The 20,525-nt window shown below is 40.8% G+C and overlaps 2 protein-coding genes and 1 pseudogene across 16 annotated transcripts in view; 1 reads left to right on the forward strand and 2 right to left on the reverse strand.

Moving 5' to 3' along the window:
* The window catches only part of DOP1A (DOP1 leucine zipper like protein A), a 102,661-nt gene extending 94,971 nt beyond the window's left edge, over positions 1-7,690 (reverse strand). For 8 of the 10 annotated variants that reach the window (XM_032339168.1, XM_032339165.1, XM_032339166.1 and 5 more), the window contains exon 1: positions 7,592-7,690. The gene's annotated coding sequence lies outside the window, so the exon portion shown is untranslated. Of the gene's footprint in view, positions 1-3,274; positions 3,426-7,199; positions 7,283-7,591 lie in introns of those variants that run through there. The other 2 variants (XM_032339162.1, XM_032339164.1) reach the window with 2 other exon arrangements.
* A 1,976-nt stretch (positions 7,691-9,666) lies between these two features.
* The window catches only part of UBE3D (ubiquitin protein ligase E3D), a 155,409-nt gene continuing 144,550 nt past the window's right edge, over positions 9,667-20,525 (forward strand). For 4 of the 6 annotated variants that reach the window (XM_032339181.1, XM_032339177.1, XM_032339178.1 and 1 more), the window contains exons 1-2: positions 9,667-10,045; positions 19,549-19,745. In XM_032339181.1, the coding sequence (XP_032195072.1) occupies positions 9,969-10,045; positions 19,549-19,745 (274 nt within the window). In that variant the 5' untranslated portion in view covers positions 9,667-9,968. The other 2 variants (XM_032339183.1, XM_032339180.1) reach the window with 2 other exon arrangements.
* LOC116587883 lies at positions 10,854-19,331 on the reverse strand (annotated as a pseudogene).

Genomic DNA, 20,525 nt, shown 5'->3' on the forward strand with positions numbered 1-20,525 from the left:
ATATACACATACTAGCTTTATAAAATGTGGTAGCTTCCAGGATAGCCTCCAATGATCCTCAACTCCTGATATTCCTTCTCTTGTATAATTACCCTCCTACTCAAAATCACTGCTGGTCTATGTGCTGTGTCTTGGATCACTTATTCTGGGGCAACCTAGCCTTTATGTGATAAGGACACTTAAAGGAGCCCTATGGGGAGAAGCTTAGGCCTTCCTTCAACAGCCAGAAATAACCTGCTACTATGTAAGTGAACCACTTTGGAAAGGGGTTCTCTGATTCCAACTGAACCTAAAGATGACTGCAGTCCAGGCCACTCTCTGAACTGTAACCTCACAAAACTTAAGCCAGCACCTCACAGCCAAATTGCTCCCCAATTCCTTTTGAAAGAAACTATTTACTGCTTTAAATCACTACATTTTGAGATATTCTGTTATACAGCCAAAGAGGACTAGATAGATATTGTCAAAAAACATTTAAAAATTTTTGAGTATAGTTGACACACCATGTTACATTAGTTTCAGGTGATGGGACAGGTTTACATGTTATGGTACGCTCACCACAAGTGTAGCTACCACCTGTCACCATACAGTGCAGTTACAGTATCACTGACTATATTTCTCATGGTATACACTCTACTCCCATGATTTATTCACTCCATAACTAGCAGCCTGCATCTCCACTACCCTTCATTCATTTTTGTGGATCCTGTCACCCTCTCCCTCTCCTATATCCATCAGTTCTCAGTATTTTTATAGGTCTGATCCTGTTTGTTCATTCGCTTCTTTAGACTCCTGCTATGTGTGAGATCACATGGTATTTGTCTTTTTTTCAGTCTGATTTATTTCACTTTACACAACATCCTTTAGGTCTATCCATTTTGTTTCAAATGGCACAATCTCATTCTTTTTATGTCTGTGTAATTTTCTGTTGTGTGTATGCACCACATCTTCCTTACCCATTCTTCTGGCAGTGGACACTTGGGTTGTTTCTGTATCTTGGCTATTACAACTAATGCTGCAACAAACACAGGGATGCATATATCTTTCTAACTCATGTTCTCATTTTTTTGGATAAATCCTCAGGGGGATTGCTGGATCATATGGTATTTATGTTTTTAAATTTTGAGAACCTCCATACTCTTTTCCAACAGTGACTATACCAATTTGCATTCCCACCAACTGTACATGAAGTTTCTTCTCTCTCCACATCCTCACCAACACTTACTACTTCTTGTCTTTTTGATTTTAGCTGTTTTGGCAGGTGTAAGGTGACTCATTGTAGTCCTGATTTGTGTTTCCCTGATGATTACTTATGTTGCGCATCTTTTCATATAACTCCTGGCCATCTGTATGTCTTCTCTGGACAACAGTCTATTCAGGTCCTCTGCCCATTTTTTAATTGGATTGTTTGGGGAGGGGTTTTTGGTGCCAAGTTGTATAACTTCTTTATAATTTTGGAAATTAACCCCTTATTGGATATAAAGCTGGAGGTATCACTATTCCAGATTTCAAGAAATATTACAAAGCTGTAGTAACCAAAGCAGTATAGTACTGGCACAAAAACAGACACATCAATGGAAGCGAATAAAGAGCCCAGAAATAAACCCACACATACATGATCAGTTAGTCTATGACAAAGGAGGCAAGAATATACAATAAGGAAAAGTTTCTTCAATAAATGATGCTGGGAAAATGGGATGGATACATGACAAAGAGTGACACTGGACCACTTTCTAATACTCATACAAAAAAATAAAATGGATTGAAGACCTAAATGTGAGACCTGAAACCAAAAAAATCCTAGAAAAGAACAAAAGTAGTAATTTCTCTGACATTGACCAGGGTAAGTAATGTTTTCCTAGGTAGGTCTTCTTTGACAATGGAAAAACAAGCAGTAACTACTGGGACTACATCAAAATAAAAACCTTTTGCACAGTGAAGAAGTTGATCCCCAAGAAGGCAACCTACTGAATATTTACTTTTTAAACCAAAACCTCTATAACTTAAACATAATAAAAACAGCAGTTATCACATCACACAGGCAACCTCAAATTAATAGAACGAGGTAGGCTTGGGGCACAATGCTTTGAAGACAGCCTTCCAATAAAATGACAGGTGCCATAAAAATAATCATGTTGCTGGAATCCCATTTTGGGCTTCAGGGTGGACTCCTGACTAATTGGTGGTAACATTTATGGAACTGCTGGTATACAATATGGAAGTCATTTAAATATTTACTTTTCTTCCAAAATGACAGACACAAACTTTAAAGCAAGTACTATATTCTATTTCTCTCCCCCTACAGAGAAAAACTTCTGTCCAGGAAATTTTAAATCAAGACAATGTAAGACATGTGTTAAGTGTATATGAAAAGCCACTGTGCAAAGTACATCATGTTGAAGACAAGCAGAAAGCATAACAGCAGACCAGGACTGCATCTGTGGTATACAATATAGAAAAGTTCCAGCTACTTGGAAAATCTGACTGATTACACTAACACATATTCTAAGGGTTTCAAGGAGCTGATATAGCCCACATACACAAAAGCAAATGGTTATTTACCTGTATAACTTAAAGGACTAAAACTGCTATGTTTTTATAGTTTTTCTGATTACTTGTCAGTTGTTACTTTCAAATGCAAGAGTTTATCAGCACCGCTTCTATTCTGCTGCTTTATTTTATAGTACAGACAGGAAAGAAACTACTCGTTTGGGTGAAAGCTCTTTTAATAAAGACTATTCATCAAGAGGGCTCTCTTCTTACTTCCAAATAAAGGTTGTATCCCAGAATCTTAGATTAACAGCAATCTGACCTCTGGCTGAGTAGCAAATTATTGTGTATACTCATAAACCTAGTATTACCATTCAGGTAAATTATTTTTTTAGAAAACAGAAACACCAAACTAAATGGTCTATTCACCTGAACTCTTTGTTCATGAACACTAAATAACAGTAATTTAAACATTAAGCTCACAATACATACATAGGCCTGAAAATAACTACAGCAAGTTGAAATACAGGACATATTTTACAGAACAGGAGCAGGGCATTTATTTTCCTGACTATTCACGTTAAACTGTTTCCATGAGAGAGGAGAATTTTTCATTACCTCAGAAGCAAAAACAAACAAACAAAAACCACCAAAAAACCAAACCAAAAAAAACAAAAGGCCAGAAATGTCTTCTGTAGAATGGAAATATTAAAATCCAACTCAAACTTAAAAAGTGATGAAAGGAAGAAGTAAGGGAGATATGATATTCTCTTAAGCTTATTACCTTATCCATGCTTATAGGAGCTTTGCCAGATGAATATATTACCAACATTTCATCACTACTGAATCAACAGTCATCACTTTGTCATATAAAAGGTTTCCACTGATTTTTAGATTTCTTCAGATTCAAAGGTTTATCTTATAGCTATCATATCCTAATAATAAAAAGGTGGATGTTAAAAAAAAAAAGTGGATGTTTTATTTGGAAAAGTAACATTAACAACATTAAAAACATTTTTGAAAAAAAGACTTATCTAATTCAATAATGACCGTTTAGTCTTTTTATTGCATTTTTGAAGTTAACTCTAGTATACCTTTTAATTGGCAATTTAGGTTTTATTTCCCAATTCTTTCACAGATAAAGTTCTAAGGAATTTTCAGCCGTGATTAATTCCGTGTCTTCCCAAATTTTGGCCACCCATCAGATGTGAGATGTTTTTATGGGGCCCAAGGAGAGGGCTAAGCGACACTGAATCCGTAAAGAATTTATTCCCTCTTCGTTCTGTTGTAATGCCTCTGACTGCATCAGGAAGTTCTCAGATTGATGGCAGAATGTTATCAACACCTCTGTAATTCTTGCTAATCTCCCTTTTAAACAAGGAAAGCAAGTTTTTGAGTTTAAGTTTTGGCTTAAGAGTGTTCAGTAGCCAGTAGTTTCTAACATGTAAAAAGTTTTGTTTTCACTATTTTCTTTCTTTCTTTTTTTTTTTTAAAGATTTTATTTATTTATTTGACAGAGAGAGATCACAAGTAGGCAGAGAGGCAGGCAGAGAGAGAGAGGAGGAAGCAGGCTCCCTGCTGAGCAGAGAGCCCGATGTGGGACTCGATCCCAGGACCCTGAGATCATGACCTGAGCCGAAGGCAGCGGCTTAACCCACTGAGCCACCCAGGTGCCCTGTTTTCACTATTTTCAACTTTACATCTACTTTCTGTTGATAGTGATATTTTTTTCTTTATGGTGATTATTTCAAGTTTTCATTAAAAATTATATTAATAACTACAAGGATATAAAGAAAATACAAAGAAAGCAAGGATACAGGAAATACGCAGATATGGCCAAAATTCTGAAGATGATGTAAGAATGACTAAAATTTGAGAAATACTACACTTACCCATTTGGTCAAGAAATAAATATAAGTGCCTACCATGAACTATGAGCATACCATTGGTTTATTCACCAAGGAGAGAAAAGAAGATAAACGCTGACAGGAAAGTTAGAAGAGAAGAGAGTTACTTTAAAATGAGGTAATCAAAAAAGGATTCACAGACAAGGTGGCACTGAAGCTAGAACAGTATGATGTGGACATGCCAAGACATGCAGCACACATTTGAAGAAAGCAAAAGCACAACACAGGCCTGAGTGGTGGTATGTTCTAAATCGTGATTCTGCTGGTGGTTATCTTGGTGTGTATATAATGTACACATAAAATGAATGCACCTTATCTGTAATTTCTTCCTTAAATTTGGTATGTCTTTGACCGATGCAATGAAGAATTACTGAGGTTTTAGGCTTCAACAGATTGGGGGGGAGGCAGTAAAAAGGTAAATACAATAAAAGGAAATCACCATTTAAAGGCAATGGAATCAAAATACTTATTTTCATATCATAAGTTTTCAATAAAAACTGTAAGCTATTACACAAAACTTGTAGCTCTATACTTTTCAGCAGTTCCATTTCAGGGAGAAAATTTACCTGAATTAGGTGTCATCTATTAAATGTATTGTTCCCATCCCTGTCCCCCCTCAAACAAAGGAGCATGTTAATAGCACTCACTCCTAACAAAGTAACAAAGAATAGACTAAAGTGGCCATACTGGCTGTGTGCTAGTGACATCTGACAGAATTTAGCAAAATAATTTAAGATTGTATTCAATACTTAGATCCTATTTGTAAGCAACTCAGAAAGGACTGCCTTAGAATTTGTTTTAACCTTGAACTCGTTCCAGTGACCTAAGCTCTTAAAATTTAGTTATTAATTATTAAGTACATTTCAAGTGGCTTTTATTACATTTCATAGTTTAAGCACTCATGATGAGAGAGGGAACTCAGGCATAGTAAAAATAATGCCATTATCAACAAGTCTTCTTGGAACTTTATAATGCCATTCTCAATAAAATCAATGACTTAACCATAAAACCAAATCCAAAATGTGAATTAATTATGGTTATAGAAAAGCATCAAGAGATCAGAAAAAAAAAAAAAAGACAGTCTTCCTCTGCCATAAATGAAAGCATTAAAGTGCACTGAAATCTATGTGCATCCTTCATGTTTTACTACGGAAAATACAAGCCTTTTGTTACATCAGTAACAAAAGTAACATGCGTTGCCCTATGTGCTTATGCCACAGAAAGCTTAAACTAAAAGCAGGAAAGCATAACGTAGGGAATTTTAGAGCTGAAGGAGACCCGGCTCAAATATAGGCACTCCAACTCATGAAAATTTGATTTACAATTTTTCGCAGAAGCAGCAAGCCTCAGCCCCTAGTCAGCCCTGCCATCATGAGGGTAAACAACTCATATACTTACAACCATTCTTTATCCACACAATCATTCAGTTTTTCACTTTCAGTACAATATTCAATAAATTACATAATATTCAAAACTTTTGTAGTAAAATGAGCTTTGACAGATTTTGCCCAACTATAGGCTAATGTAAGTATTGTGAACAGGTGTAACATAGGTTAGACGTACTAAATGACTTTTCAAATTACAACATTTTCAATTTATGATGGGCTTATCAGGACATAACCCCATCATAAATTGAGGAAGATCGGTACAGCAATTTTTCAAATTGGTATTCTATGTAATTATATTCTAGATGTTAACAGGCTGGTCATTAGAAAAGTCTTTCTGGCCAGGTGAGACTGCTTTAAGCCTATGTGCTCCCAAATTATTTGTCATGGAGCACTGTTTTGGGGGCAGTAAAGCGGTTCCTAGATTGAAAACAGGGTTCAAGGAACATCAGTTTGGAAAACTCTGATCTTATGAAATTCCCTTAAGCGGATGACAAAACTGAGGCCTAGAGAGATTACATCTGGTTAGCTGGAGAAGAAAAAAAGCAAACAAAATCTTTCATTCCCAGGCCAGAGCTCTTTCCACCACTTTAACTACAAAATAAGGCTCTTCAAACTGTATGTAGTCAAACATTTAATTTATGTTTAATATTTCGGTTATGGTGTCACATTTTCTGGTTTGTATATTAACTTGGGCATTTTTAGTTCTTCAAGAAATGGGTTCCTAATAATTAGATACACCTGGAGATTTACTATTGTTTAGTACTAATGAGGAATGATTTTCTTCAGAGTGGCAGCATCAAGGAATCACTGAAATAAAGCATCTATACTACAACTGGTTTTAATTTACTCTTGTTACAACTTCTGTCAGCTCAACTGTCACTTTGTTATTAGGTGGTGAATTTCTTAGCATTTAACGTCATCATATGCTGTCCATGAGAACACAGGAGACCCGTCTGCGTAGAAGAAAGCCAACAACATCGAAATTGAGAGATTTTTGTCTTTCTACAGTTCTGGGCTTATTTCTCAGGCAAACACTTGGTTTCTTATCCTTTTGGTAATTAATAAAAAAATGTTGATTGCTTTAACTAAGTCTCCAAATCAGATTATCACAATGCTTCTCCAACTCCAGAGAACTATAAGATAGTGTCAGAAACACAATTCGTTCAGCTTTCAAGTAGTTGTGCACCACTCCCCCTCCCCTACCTCAGGGTAGGGAAGGCAGGACGAGACCAACAAGTAACTATTGTTATGCTGCAACTTTAAAAGGCTTGAGAATCAAAGGTGATAATGGTTAACAACTTCCGTATGACCAACCCGACTTCCTCTAATAAACTTCTGCACTCCTTTCCAACCCCCCACATGGAACATTAACTATGGCAGGCATTCTTGTCTCCTCAATCTTAAAAGAACCCACCAGATGAAGGAGACCGCACGAAGCCTGGATTCCACCAACAAAGAGGTCACTCCGCGCGCCTTTATCTCACAGGTGCGACCTCCACCCCAACCTTGCGCCCCGCTGGGCCCCAGCGCAGGAGGGTCGGAAGCAGCCACCCCTGCCTGGGACCGCCCTCGAGCCTCCGCCCGGCCCCGACCCGCCGATCCCCGCGCAGCTCCCGTCTCTCCGGAAACCGGAGGGCTGCCGGCCGGTTTCCAGGCTCCAGGCGGGGCCAGGGCGGCAACACCCCCGACGCCACAGCAGACTGCCCCGCGGGGCGTCCCCGAGGCTCCGGAACCAGCCAGGCCGAGGAGGCCGCTCAAGGCCGGCAGCCGGCCTCGCGACCGCGCTGGGGGCGGGGACGCTGTTACCTGCCGTGGGCTCGGCCGCTCCCCGCCGGCGCCGCTCTCCTGGCAACCGCGGCAGCGACGCGGAGGCCGGGAGCCGAAGGGCCTAGTGACAGCTCCCAGCGTGCACTGCGCCCGCGCCCACGCTAGCGTCGACGTCGACGACCCGCGATCCCCGCCCCCGGTCCGTGCCTCTCCTCCCGGCGCAAGCTGTTGCCACAGCGCCCTCAAGCGGACGGTCGGGGAAGCCGAAGACCATTCGGATGGGCCTGGAAAGGGAATAGCGGATGTTTTCAACTCGCCAGCGCCAGCCACATCTTAATGGAGAGTTGGAAGGAATGCTAGGAATTGAGAACAGCTTTTATATATTATTTAAACAGTTATTTAAGTGTTATTTAAACGATTCCTCAATATTTCATATGGGGAGCTTGAAGCCCAGAGAAGTTGGGAGACTGATGAAGTTAGCAGATAAATAGTTGTCATCAGGTTTAGAAATATTTTGAGTTTATGTCTCTCTAAATCATGTAGTCACTATAAGGAAGATTGCATTGTGTTGCCTAAACCGTAGGGTCAAAGGAAAAAAAATTGTTTTTTGCAAATGTGTATATGAAACATATGTATAACATATGTTATATATATACTATAGACAGAAGTGTATATATGAAATATATATATGAAATACAGCAATATAGCAATCTTTAAAAATAATCAAACACCCAAGTATGAAGACCATGGTGTGCTAAGACAAATATTTCCATACAATATGGCAGCATTTAAGACTTAATAGCTTTGAGAACTAAAGGTGGAAGGTATTAGGAGTTGAAATCATCACTCATGATCACCATTATTTGAGGTGGAATAGTAATAAACTTAATTCTTTTTGCTGCATTGTTACCTCCATCCATGATTTTGAATTACTGTGGTGGATACAGGAATTTGTGAAGCACCACAATAAAGTTTACGAACTGCAGATACTGATTTCAGAAAATTTGTCTTAAAATAGTATCTCTAGGGAAGTGGATTTGTTATTTGGAAAATCTTCCTACTAAGAGGCTGTCAATAACCATGATTTTATGAAGACACGTCATCACTGTTTGTTTTTAAAACCTAACAGTCTCTTGGCTTTTTGTTTGTTTTTTAAAGATTTTATTTTTAAGTAATCTCTGCACCCAACCTGGTCTCGAATTAACAACCTGGAGATCAAGCCTCCAATGCTCCACTGACCAAGCCCCGAGCCCCTTGTTTTTAAAGAATTCTTTTAAAGAATCCTTCTAAGTTTACCACCCTAGCCTTAGATCTTCATATTACCCTATTTTAAGCATTCCCACCACCTTTTAAGTACTTACATTTTAATAGATCCTTTTCTTTACTAGGTGAAACTTTGTGAAATTGTCTTCTAGCAGCAATAACATTATGACTTCTGTCAACCAGTTTTTACTTCTATGAAACGTGGCGAGTGTAAATGTTCCTTTGGAATCATTCTCATCTTCCTTTTTTCAAAGACTACAGGAATAGCTAATCTTGTGATTCATGGTACTGGATTTACCCGCACACTCTAATGTAGATAACAGAAAACCTTTAAAAAATTTATTATTTTTTTTTTATTGAATGAGAGAGAGAGCAGAGGGGAGAGGGTCAGAGGGAGAAGCAAACTCCCCGCTTAGCAGGCAGCCTGAGGCAGAATCCTCCTTGATCCGCAGGGCCCCGGGATCATGACTGAGCCAAAGGCAGTTGCTTAACCAACTAAGCCACCCAGGCGCCCCAAGATAAGAGAAAACATTTTTGCAACTGTTTCTATCTTAGAGCCAATTGTGTCTAAATGCAGAAGTTATGTCAGGTCAATCCCGGACCTTCGTTGCCTCAAACAGCGGAGAGCTACCCAAGTACTGACACGGTTCGTAAAAAAGATACCATAGTTGATTTAAAAATGAAACAAGATTGTGTTTGGGGGGAATATATCTGCTCTCCAACCTTCTGGGGTCAGGGTCCTCCTGTATCTTCTCCTTCCATCATGCCCCTCCCCTCCAGCCTCATTCTGACACGTGTACTCGGCTCGGATTTTTAAGGTCACTTCCTGGGAGACGACCGCGCCGGGCCACGCCCACCAGAGGAAGCAGGGGAGGACCGTTTGACCCTCGCTGCTCCACCTTTGTCGGCGCTCCGACTCCGGCAGGGACGTGAAAACGCTCACGCCCCCAGGTCGAGTTCTCGCGGCAGCGCGTTCTCCGCCCGGCAGGCGGCGCTGTGGGCTGGCGGGCGGTGTCGGCCAAGGGATCGGGTCCCGGACGCGCGCCCTGCCGCCGCCGCACGGCCGCCACAGCCGCACGTGCCGCCGCTTCGGGCCCCGCTGGCCCCTATTCCCCTGAACCTGCGCGCCTGAACCTGCGCCTGGGCGCCGGCTATGGCGGCCGCTGCGGCGGGGACGCGCGTGTTCCTGGAGGTGCGGAGACGGCTGCAGAGCGCGCTGCTGATCCTGGGGTAAGGCCGGCGCTGGGCGCGTGGGCAGCTGGGCGCGGTGCGTAGCCGCCTTTCTGCTGCGTTCCGCTGTGTTTCTGCTTGTCAGGGAGCCTCCGTCTCCCTCCAAAGGGCGGAGTTTTGAGTTTCTTTCCAATGGCTTAGAGCCTGTCATTTCCTCAAAGTGGAGTTTCCCCTCCCACCCCTCGTGCTTTTGTTCCCCCCGTAATCTCGGCATCACCTGGGAGCTTCTTTTAGAAATGCAGAGTCTCAGCCCCACGCCAGACCTGCAGAATCAGAACTTATATGTTAACACGCTTTCCAGGACTCAAAATACACACTAAAAAGTCTGAGGCGCACTGATGTAAAGTAACAGTGGCAGGCTTTTCCAAAAACAGTGCCCCCTCCCCCCAAAAAGTGCCTTGCCTGCTTCTTTTGGGGGATCCTCATTAGAGGATAAGGTCCAGTGTGAGAGCTTCCTGTTTGGTGCGTAAACTCGGGTTGGTCCTCGCCTCCCCCCTCGCCCCCACGCTGTTGTCTGCAGCAAAACTGACCCGTCCACTGAGCGACGAACAAAGCGTGCAGACTTCTTATTGGAGCTCATTCTTGTATTCGCGTTCCGCGTTCCAATGAGAAGTCACCAAACGTTTCAGTTGTTATTCACTACACCTGCAGGAAACTTTTAGGAGAAAAGTTCCCGCGTTTGCTTGGTAGTATGTGGCCCCCTCGATTATTCCCTTGTGACTGCCGTGTCAAAGAGAGTAAGTTAGATGTTAAAATCCTGGAGCTTTTACTACTCGGGGCCGCTCAAGAGGTAGGCTGATGCTTTTCCTTAATCGGCCTTTTCCTTAAATCGTCCAGGTATAGGTGTGGCAGTTTGGGGTTTGGCAGGAGAACGGAGTTCAAATCCTGGCTTTTTCGCAGGAGCAGAATCGTTTAATCTGGTTTTTCAGTTGTCAAATACGGATGATAGTTATTATTTTCTTCTTTCTCTTTTGTTTCTCTGTTTCTCCCTCTCCATCTCAAATCATAGATTCAGGTAAGTATCTCCAATTACAGTCCACTTTGTAGGGTTATGAGGAGCCCCAAACTTAGCAAAACAAGAGCAAGACAAAGTCCCTACGTCCTGTCATCGAAGGGGACCCTCAAAGGTTCTCTGGGTTACTCTCCCGTGTTTAAGCAAGTGAAGAAACCTGACTTTGCTAGACTACTAGTTTGTCCCTAATGGTCTTTGGCTGTTGAGTTTTATCACCAACTTGCCTCTCAGGAAAACAAAAGCAGCCACTCTTGATTTCACTCAATAAGGATTAGTTTTGCCACTTCATGAACTGTATATAAAGGATTTCATACTGTATGTACTTTTTTGTTTCTGACTGTTTTCCATCAACAGTGCTTCTGGGATTCCTGTTTTATCTGTGTCTATTTTTCTCTGAGTAATTTTCTACTGTATTAATAGACAATGTATCTACCCATTCTGTTACTGGATATTTTGTGTGTTTCTAGAACTTGAATATTAAGAATAAAGTTGCTATAGCATTTTAGTTGACATACATTTCATTTCTCATAGGTAATTACCTAATTCTATTATGGTGTAAAGTCGCATTGTCATTTTAGTTCGCACTTCCCTGATTAATAATGTTGAGTATCTTTTCATTTGCTTTTTGGTCATTCATACGTTTTCCTTTGGAAAGTGTCTTCTGATTTTTTGCCATTATAAAAAATCAGGTTTTTCTTATTGTTGAATTTAAAAACTTCTTTCTAGTATCTGGAAATAAGACCTATCTTATTTATGCCTTGTGAATATGTGAACACTTGCTCCTAGTCAGAAATTTACCTTTTCATTTTCCTAATAGTTTCTTTTCAGGAACAGGAAATTTTAATTATAACAAACTTCAATTTATTGCATTTTTTTCTTTAATGGTTAGTGTTGTCTGTATCTTAAGAAATCTTTACTTACCTCAAGGTTGTAAAATTTTTCCTATGTGTTATATAGTTTTAACTTTTATATTTAAGTGAAATTCATTTTTTGTGTTTGGAGTGAGATAGAAGCCAAATTTCATTTTTTTTTTTCCTATAAGGATATCTGGTAGTTCCATCATCATTAGTTTAAAAGAGTGCCATTTCTCCCATTGAAATAACACAATGTCTTTGTCAGGGAACCTTTGACTGTACTGTTTGTACTGTTTGGCATCATGTATGTCTTTCTTTCCTTTTACTGTTTAACATATGCCTTTATATATAAATATTTAAAATCCTATGCTGAGTGGAGTCTTTCTGAGTCCACTTTGACAATCTCTGCATTTTAATTAAACTTTTTAGTCTGTTTACAATTAGTGTAAATGGTATGATTGAGCTTTATTCTTGTTCCTAATCTTAAATCTTTCTAGCATTTTATTACTAAGTACAATGAAATTGACCTTTGGCAAATTTATGTGGTAAATTGTATGGTTCCTTTCTATTCCTACTTTACTACAGGTTTTGATCGTGAATAGATAACTATTTTCTGTATGATTTGTACATGTACTGTGATTTCATTTTCTTTTCCTTTCATATTTACATCTGTGAATTGCATTAGAAAAATGTTTTGTTAAGCCATCTTAGTATTCCTGGGGTAAACCTTGGCCGTTCATTTATTCAGTGCACAGATGTTTACTGAGTTCCTCTTCCAGTGCTGAAAGCTCAGATTCTAAGTGCTGGGTATCCAACTGTGAGCAGTGACAATAGCAAAGACAAAAATTCTTGGCTGTTGTTGAGCTTTTGGTCTAATGGTAGCAGTGGATGAGAGGTAAGCAGAAATTATACAAAATAAATAAAATATATATGATATTGAAAGGAGATAAGTACATAGAAAAAATAAAACAAAAAGGGATAGGAAGAAAAATTATAACCCCTTATTTCCAGTGAAAAAGCAATACTTGAGTAATGAACCAAAAGGGGAGAGGTTTAGAACTATATAATATCTGATGAAAGACTGTTTCCCTCCAAGAGAACAGCAAGTATGAAGAGGTGCCAAGTTCAGAGAGAGGTGGGTGGGCTGGTGGAGCACATAGTAACTGGTCTTACCAAGAGGTATGTTAGTAAATGTTTAACAACCTGCATTCTTAGAAAACCAATGAAACTAACAAGAAATCTTCCCAATTTGTAGCATTTACTGATTCCTGTGGTGGAGATAGTCTTTCACCATGGATGATGTCAGGCAAGTGATGTCAAATATTTTGCAAAATCCCTGGAATTTTAACAACTGTCTCCAGTATATCTGTGGGTCTTATGGGCCATGGAAAGAATTTTAGCTTGTAATCAAAGTTTGATGGGAAGTCATTGGATAGTTTCAAGCAGGGTGTGGTATCTGAAAGAATGTAAGTACATGGTGAAGGAAGCCTCGAGTATGTAAAAGCTGTGGACAATTAGTGTCTCAAACAATTTATTTTTGGACAGCCTCAACCTTGAGAATAAGTTATGGTCACTCCTGAATACATTATTGGGGATTTCCTACAAATAAGAACATTCCGGGGCACCTGGGTGGCTCAGTGGGTTAAGCCTTTCCCTTCCACTCAGGTGATGATCTCAGGGTTCTGGGATCGAGCCCTGCATCTGGCTCTCTGCTCAGCAGGGAGCCTGCTTCCCCTTCTCTCTCTGCCTGCCTCTCTGCCTACTTATGATCTCTCTCTGTCAAATAAATAAATAAAATCTTAAAAAAAAAAAAAAAGAACATTCCCCTGTAACCACCATGCAACCTTCAACGCTGGGGAATATGTTACAACCATCTTACACTAAGACCTCACTCAAATTTTGCCACATGTCTACATAATGTCTCTAATAGTAAAAGAGCACAGTTCAGAATCATGCATTGCATTTCATTGTCATGTTTCCTTAGTCTCTTAAAATTGGAAGAATTCCTCAGTTTCCCTTGACTTTCACAATCTTGACGCTCCTGAAGATTACCGCCTAATTATTTTGTGGAATATCCTTGCCTCAAGATTGGGTTCAGATTATATATCTCTGGCAGGAATATCACAGAAGTGATGCTGCATTCTTACTACATCCTATCAGGTATCACATGATTTTGCCTTATTCCATTAAAGTTCATGTTAACTTTGAGCACGTGGATAATGTCTGCTGTTGCCATTATAAAGTTACTCTTTTTTTTTTTCTTTCTTTTTTTTTTTTTTTTTAGGGCTGTAACATTTTTATTTAGGAAAAGATTTAGTGTGAAGCTATAATGGTTCAACTTAAACCATCCCTTTTTAAATAGAGGAGTTAATGCAAAATATTTTTCCTTGTCTATGAAAATGAAATTGAACAGTATTTTAATGATAAGGAAATACAAGCATACACTTTAAACTACCCAATGTGCACTGTCATAAAAGAAATAGGATGCTCTTTCCCTTCCCCTCCCTCCGCCATTCAAAGAAGAGAAGAATACTGCAAACTTTAGGAACCCTACCTACTACCATCAGAGTAACTACAGAACAAGGGGAGCGCAGGATGAAACTATTTCTCTATATTCCAGAAGGCAGAAGCTTGGGTGCTCTGGCTTAAAAGTAAAAGCACAGGCAGGCAAAAGCTCACAGTAAATGCACATCAGAACAGGGCCTAGGTAAAGTTGTCTGACTGGATTACTGCTTTTACAGGAAAGAAGAAAGACGAATATGTAGTGGAGTAAACACACACACACACACACACACATAAACCTTTTGTCACATTTACAGGAATGCAAACCTCTTGTATTCCCACGCTTATGGGTAGTTTTGATATACACTGCAAAGAGCTTCAGTATTCAGGAAGAATGTTATAAGGTCGACAAAGGACACAAGAATTCTTCATGCTTCTGATATCAGATTTGTTGAGTCCAATAGCAAGTTCTAACGCTTCCTACTCTTAACTGATTCAGTCGGGCAAGACTCTTTTTCTCTTTATATTCCATAAGTATTAATTGGAGAAGTCCATTGCAACTATGTGTAAATACCCTTGTTCCTCGTCAGATTTGCATTTTATTCATTCATTTATTTACATCAGCATGGACCCATGATCTTTTATTCATTGGGTTACATTTTTTTTTGCTCATGTTATACCAGATGTGTCTGGGGGAGTCCCTTCAAGAGGATTTTAATACGTTCCTATTATTCTTTTTTTTAAATGTTCTTTTTTAACATGCTCCTATTATTTGATTAATTTTCTTTCTTTGCACAGCAACGTGTTCCAGGCTCATCTCATTCTTTTCCTGTTCCATCCCTGGATGTAGTTATTTTTTCAAGGAATGTTATTTTGTTTTGTGTATGTTCATTTGTTATAAAGTGGAAAATCACTAGGGTGCCTGGGTGGCACAGCTGGTTAAGCATCCAACTCTTGATTTCTGCTCAGGTCTCAGTGTCAGGGTCAGGGGATCGAGCCTCGCATTGGGGTCCCTCCTCAACGTGGAGTCTGCTTAAGATTCTTTCCCTCTGCCCCTTCTCAATCTCACACCTGCGTGTGCACATGCTCTCTCTCTTTCTCTCAAATAAATAAACTTAAAAAAAAAATTAAAGTGGAAAGTGACCTTTAGAAACCAAAATCTAAGCACAAAGTATCCTCATTACTATTGACTGACATGTTACTCTTTCCTCGTGGACAAAACTAGAGTGTGTATGTGACATATACATAATGTTCATGTGGACAAAACTAGAGTGTGTATGTGACATATACATAATGTTCATGTACAAATGTATGCACATGTGTTTGTATATCGTAGGTACATCTACACACATAGACATCTGTATTACTGGACCTCTTTATATGTACATTAAAAACCGTGACTGTACACAGGTGTTTTCAGTTCTGGTCTACCACCATAGGATCCATTCTGATTTTTTCCCTTTCCCTCTTTGTAAGTCTGGTCTCCGACACTGAGAATCCTGGCTTTCGTTATTCTCAGGACTTACATTTATTTAGTCAATTCCCCTCTATGTAAGACATCTCATGCTGGCATCCTTTGCTGCTTCCCTCCCCCTCCTCAGTCAGTGTTGACACCTTCCTCATCTGGGCTCCTCATTGGGCTCTGTTACAGAATGAATTTTTGTGTGTCCCCTCAAAATTCATGTGTTGAAACCCTGACCCCCAATATGATGGTATTAGGAGATGGGGACTTTGGGAGGTAAGTAGGTTTAGATGAGGTCATGAGGGTGGAACCACCGTGTTGGGATTAGTGCTCTTAAAAGAGGGAATACCAAAGCTGCTTCTCTTCTTCACGTTGTGAGGATACGGTGAGATTGTGGCCGTCTGCAAGCCTGGTAGAGGGCTCTCAAGGAGAACCAGATCCCCTGGTGCCTTGATCTTGTACTTCTCAGCGATGAGAACTATAAGAAATGTGTGTTGTTTAAGCCCCCAGTCTATGGCGTTTTGTTTTGGCAGCCTGAGCAGTCTGAGGCAGGCTCTGGAACCCTGAGTTGCCACTCCCACTCCCTTAGACTCCTCATCCCTCTTAAGATCTGACATCCCTGCGGGGTGGCTGTCCTAGTGGATGCCCTTCTTCCTCACCTCCACCCCAAGACTGTGGTTCTCCCACACTTGTATCGATACCTCCTACCTTACTCAGACCTCTAATGGGCTGAACTTTTCATGAAGGGGAAGAAGAGTGGTCAGCCAGAGATGGGGTGGGGCTGAGGCTTAGAAACACAGTTATCGGGGCAACTGGGTGGCTCAGTGGGTTAAGCCTCTGCCTTTGGCTCAGGTCATGATCTCAGGGTCTTGGGATCGAGCCCCACATCGGGCTCTCTGCTTAGCAGGGAGTCTGCTCCTCCCCCCCCCCCCCCACCTGTCTTTCTTCCTACTTGTGATCTCTGTCAAATAAATAAATAAAATCTTAACTGTGTTTGTTATCTCCCTTGAGGCACTTCTGGTGCCAATGGCACAGTCCAGTTTGAAAATCAGTGAAGTAGCAAAATGGACAAATTTCTTTAGAAATATCTTTAAATATCTTTAGAGCAATGTTCAGCAAACTATAGCCCATGGGCCAAATCTAACCTGTGGTGTGTTTTAGTACAGTTTATGAACTGAGAATGGATTTTACATTATTTAAAGCATTGTAAAAAATAGAATACATAGTATAATATGCAACAGATCATATATAGCCTGCAAAACCTGAAATATATGCCATCTGGTCCTTCTGACCTCTTCTTCAGAGGATTATTATTTCTTAAACATCAATTCTTAAAACTAGACTTTGGACTCTGGGGCACCTGGCTGGCTCAGTCTGTTAAGCATCTAACTCTTGATCTTGGCTCATGTTGTGATCTCAGGGTCATGAGATTGAGCCCCACTTTGGGCTCTGCACTAAGCGTGGAGCCTGCTTAAGCTTCTGTTTCTCTCTCTCTCTCTCTTCCCCTCCTCCTGCTGGTACTCTCTCTTTAATTTAAGACAAAACAAAACAAAAAAGCTAGACTTTTGACTCAGGAGTTTAAGGTTGTGTTTCTTGGAAAAGACTTAGGTTCTTGCCAGTTAAATACAGGTCCATATGCCTTCAAAAGGAACTAGCCAGAAAATAATCTTAAGATTTTCTAAGGGAAATTAAGAGGCCTAATCAGGATTCACACCTGAACGCATGGTATGATCTCTGTGCTTAGATAATACTCAAGTAGATGGCCTGCCTTCTGTGTTTAAGTTATTCTGAGCTGCTGGCCTCTCCCTGCTGTCTACACTTAAAACGGAATCTGAAGGTTCGGTACCTCTGTTACAATGCTAAATGTATTTTAGCTTTATATGAGGACCATTTCTCTATGTCTTCATCCCCTGCTGTACTTTTGGTCCCTAGTGGACAGGGAACAGACTGTATTTTACTCTCGATTGCCTATACCAAATGATTTGTGTTTGTAGTAACTTGGACTCGCCAGTTCTTTCATAGTCATACATCACTAGATTGTTTTATTTATTTATTTTTTAATTTTTAAAATTGACAAGTTTTTTTTCTCCTGTACCTTTTGTTTCATGTAATCCTGGTCTCCTTATCAAAATCCTGTATGTCAAATGACAATACTTTATTGTAAATAAAATAGTTTACAATTATTTGTAAAAAAATTGTACAAAATTGTACAAAAAATTGTTCAAAAAAATTTTGTACAGAAAATTGTAATACTAGTCTTAGAAGCAAGGATATTTCCCTGGCTTATCCATTTACTGTTCAAATAACACTGCTTGACCTGTGATAGGCACTGCAGGCCTCCCTATGCTTCCATAGTACTCCGTATTTATCAGACCAGTACAATGCAGTTTTTGTTTGTTTGTTTGTTTTGTTTTGACAGCCGTATCTCTTAGAGGGGATAGGGCACTGGGGGCCAGCCCAGGCACTCCCTCTGCACCGCCTTTCACTGGCACTACTTCCTGAGTCCTGCAGCTTCATCACAATAGGCAGCTCAGGAAGGCTGGAGAAGGGCTCAACGCACAGGGCCTGGAGCCCTTCCACTGGTGGACAGCTGGGTGGAAAGAGCTGGTCAAAAGGCCAGACCCACCCACTGTGCATGTGGCCGCACCATCCAGTTGGTGAAGCCACACTCTCCTAGTGTCTTGTCGTCATCCAGATACTGCTCATCGGATGGCCGCTTGAGGATGTCCTCGAGGATGCACTTCAGCCCGAACACGGTGCTCCACTCCTTGGTGTCCGTGAAGATGGTGGTCCTATGGTTCTGGATTATGAGGAACCTGTCCCTGGGGTGGTGGGCTGCCCACACCCCCCAGCCCCTTCCACAGTATGGCCTGCTGCTCCTGGCCCTGGCCTGGCCAACACGATGTTTTCAGGCTTCCTTGCGCATTCCTGTTACTTGCCTGTGTTCTACTTGGGGTGGGCGGTGAGGGGCAGAGAAGGTATCTTGTTAATGGTTGTAGTCCCAGTACCTGGCAGTTACAGAACTCAAAGAAGCTGTATTGAATGAATGAGAGAGAGAGAGTGAATGAATTTAAGAAACTGTGCTAGGGTCATGGGATGCAAAGATGAAAAAGCCATTGTCTGTTGGTGTCTTGAGTCCTCTGACAAAATATTCTAAAGAACAAGTGCCTAATGTACAATAGACCAGCATTAGACTGTGCTGATTCAAAGAACCTGAAGTTGGGGCGATGCTGGGAGGAATTAGTGGGCTTTAGGAAATGGAAGGTGGACGGTGCAAGTAGAATGGCTGTGGGAGCAACCCCAGGAAGGTCCAGGTTGGAGTAACTACAGGAAGCATTAGGATAGAGAATTGGGGCACAGGATCACTATTAGCAATGGGGGAAAAGTGCACATTTATAAATGCATCATTGCCATAAAAAAAAGCCAGGAATAAGAAATACATCCCCAAACTTTCATGTTACAGTGACAGTGAAAAGTACTCTCTGACCTGATCGAAATCTTGTATAGAATGACTTCCTTTATGATCTATTCCCTGCTATTCTTTTGGGGGCAGTGACTTTAGACAGTAGACTGTATTGAAGAGAAACAGATCCTTGGCCATTTTTGTCTGTTTTATCATGTGGTTTTCATCCCTGAGAAGTAATTTTTTGTGTGTTTTGTTTTTAACCACCAGGGAGCCTAAAGAAGGGGGTATGCCCATGGATATTTCTGTAGTGCCATGCTCACTCCAGGTGAAGACCCCGGAAGGCTGCACAGAGCTCCAGCTTCCAGCAGAGGTCAGGCTCGTGCCTTCCTCCTGCCGAGGACTGCAGTATATCCCGGGAGAGGGACTGCACCTGCGACTGCAGGTGCGGGCAGAATCTGATGCCAGTGAGTGATCCCAGCGCTCCTGTTTCTGCATTTAGTTGTTCATTGTAGATCAAAGGTGATTTTTTCTTTGAAAAGTTGACCTTTTCCCAGATGAAAAAGCCTGTTCAGCAGCAGCATAGAAAGAGCTGGTCAGAAGGTTCTTTGTCAGCTCTGCCAGTTATTAGCTGTGCAGTTGAGCTTGCTGCTTACTTTTCTAGAGCTTTGTTCAGTGGGCTGCGGTGAAGGGGTGGTTAGTGGGTATTTTTTTTCTTTTAGTAGATTTTATTTTATTTTTAAAAAATATTTTATTTATTTATTTGACAGACAGATCACAAGTAGGCAGAGAGGCGGGGGTGGGGGGAGCAGGCTCCCTGCCGAGCAGAGAACCCAATGCAGGGCTTGAACCCAGGATCCTAGGTTCATGACCTGAGCCAGAGGCAGAGGCTTTAACCCACTGAGCCACCCAGGCACCCCTAGATTTTATTTTTAGAGTAGTTTTAGGTTCACAGCAAATTAGCAGAAGGCACAGAGATTTCCCACATAACCCCTGCTTTGTTTCTTTAATTGTGAAATTACCAAGCCCACAGCATTGATAGGAAGATGAAATCAGATGGTAGTTGTGCAAGACCTGGTGGAATTTAAAGCGTGACATAGAAATTCATCCAGTCAACAAATGCTGCCTTACACTGTGTGCTATGCTTTGATCTAGGTGCTAGGGATACAGAAGTGAACACTCTCACATTCAGATAATGGACAAATAAGTTACTCGGATATAGAGAAAAGTGCTGTGGTCAAAGAGGA

The sequence above is a fragment of the Mustela erminea genome, chromosome 4 (assembly GCF_009829155.1).
Source record: "Mustela erminea isolate mMusErm1 chromosome 4, mMusErm1.Pri, whole genome shotgun sequence".
In the NCBI taxonomy this organism is placed as follows: Eukaryota; Metazoa; Chordata; class Mammalia; order Carnivora; family Mustelidae; genus Mustela; species Mustela erminea.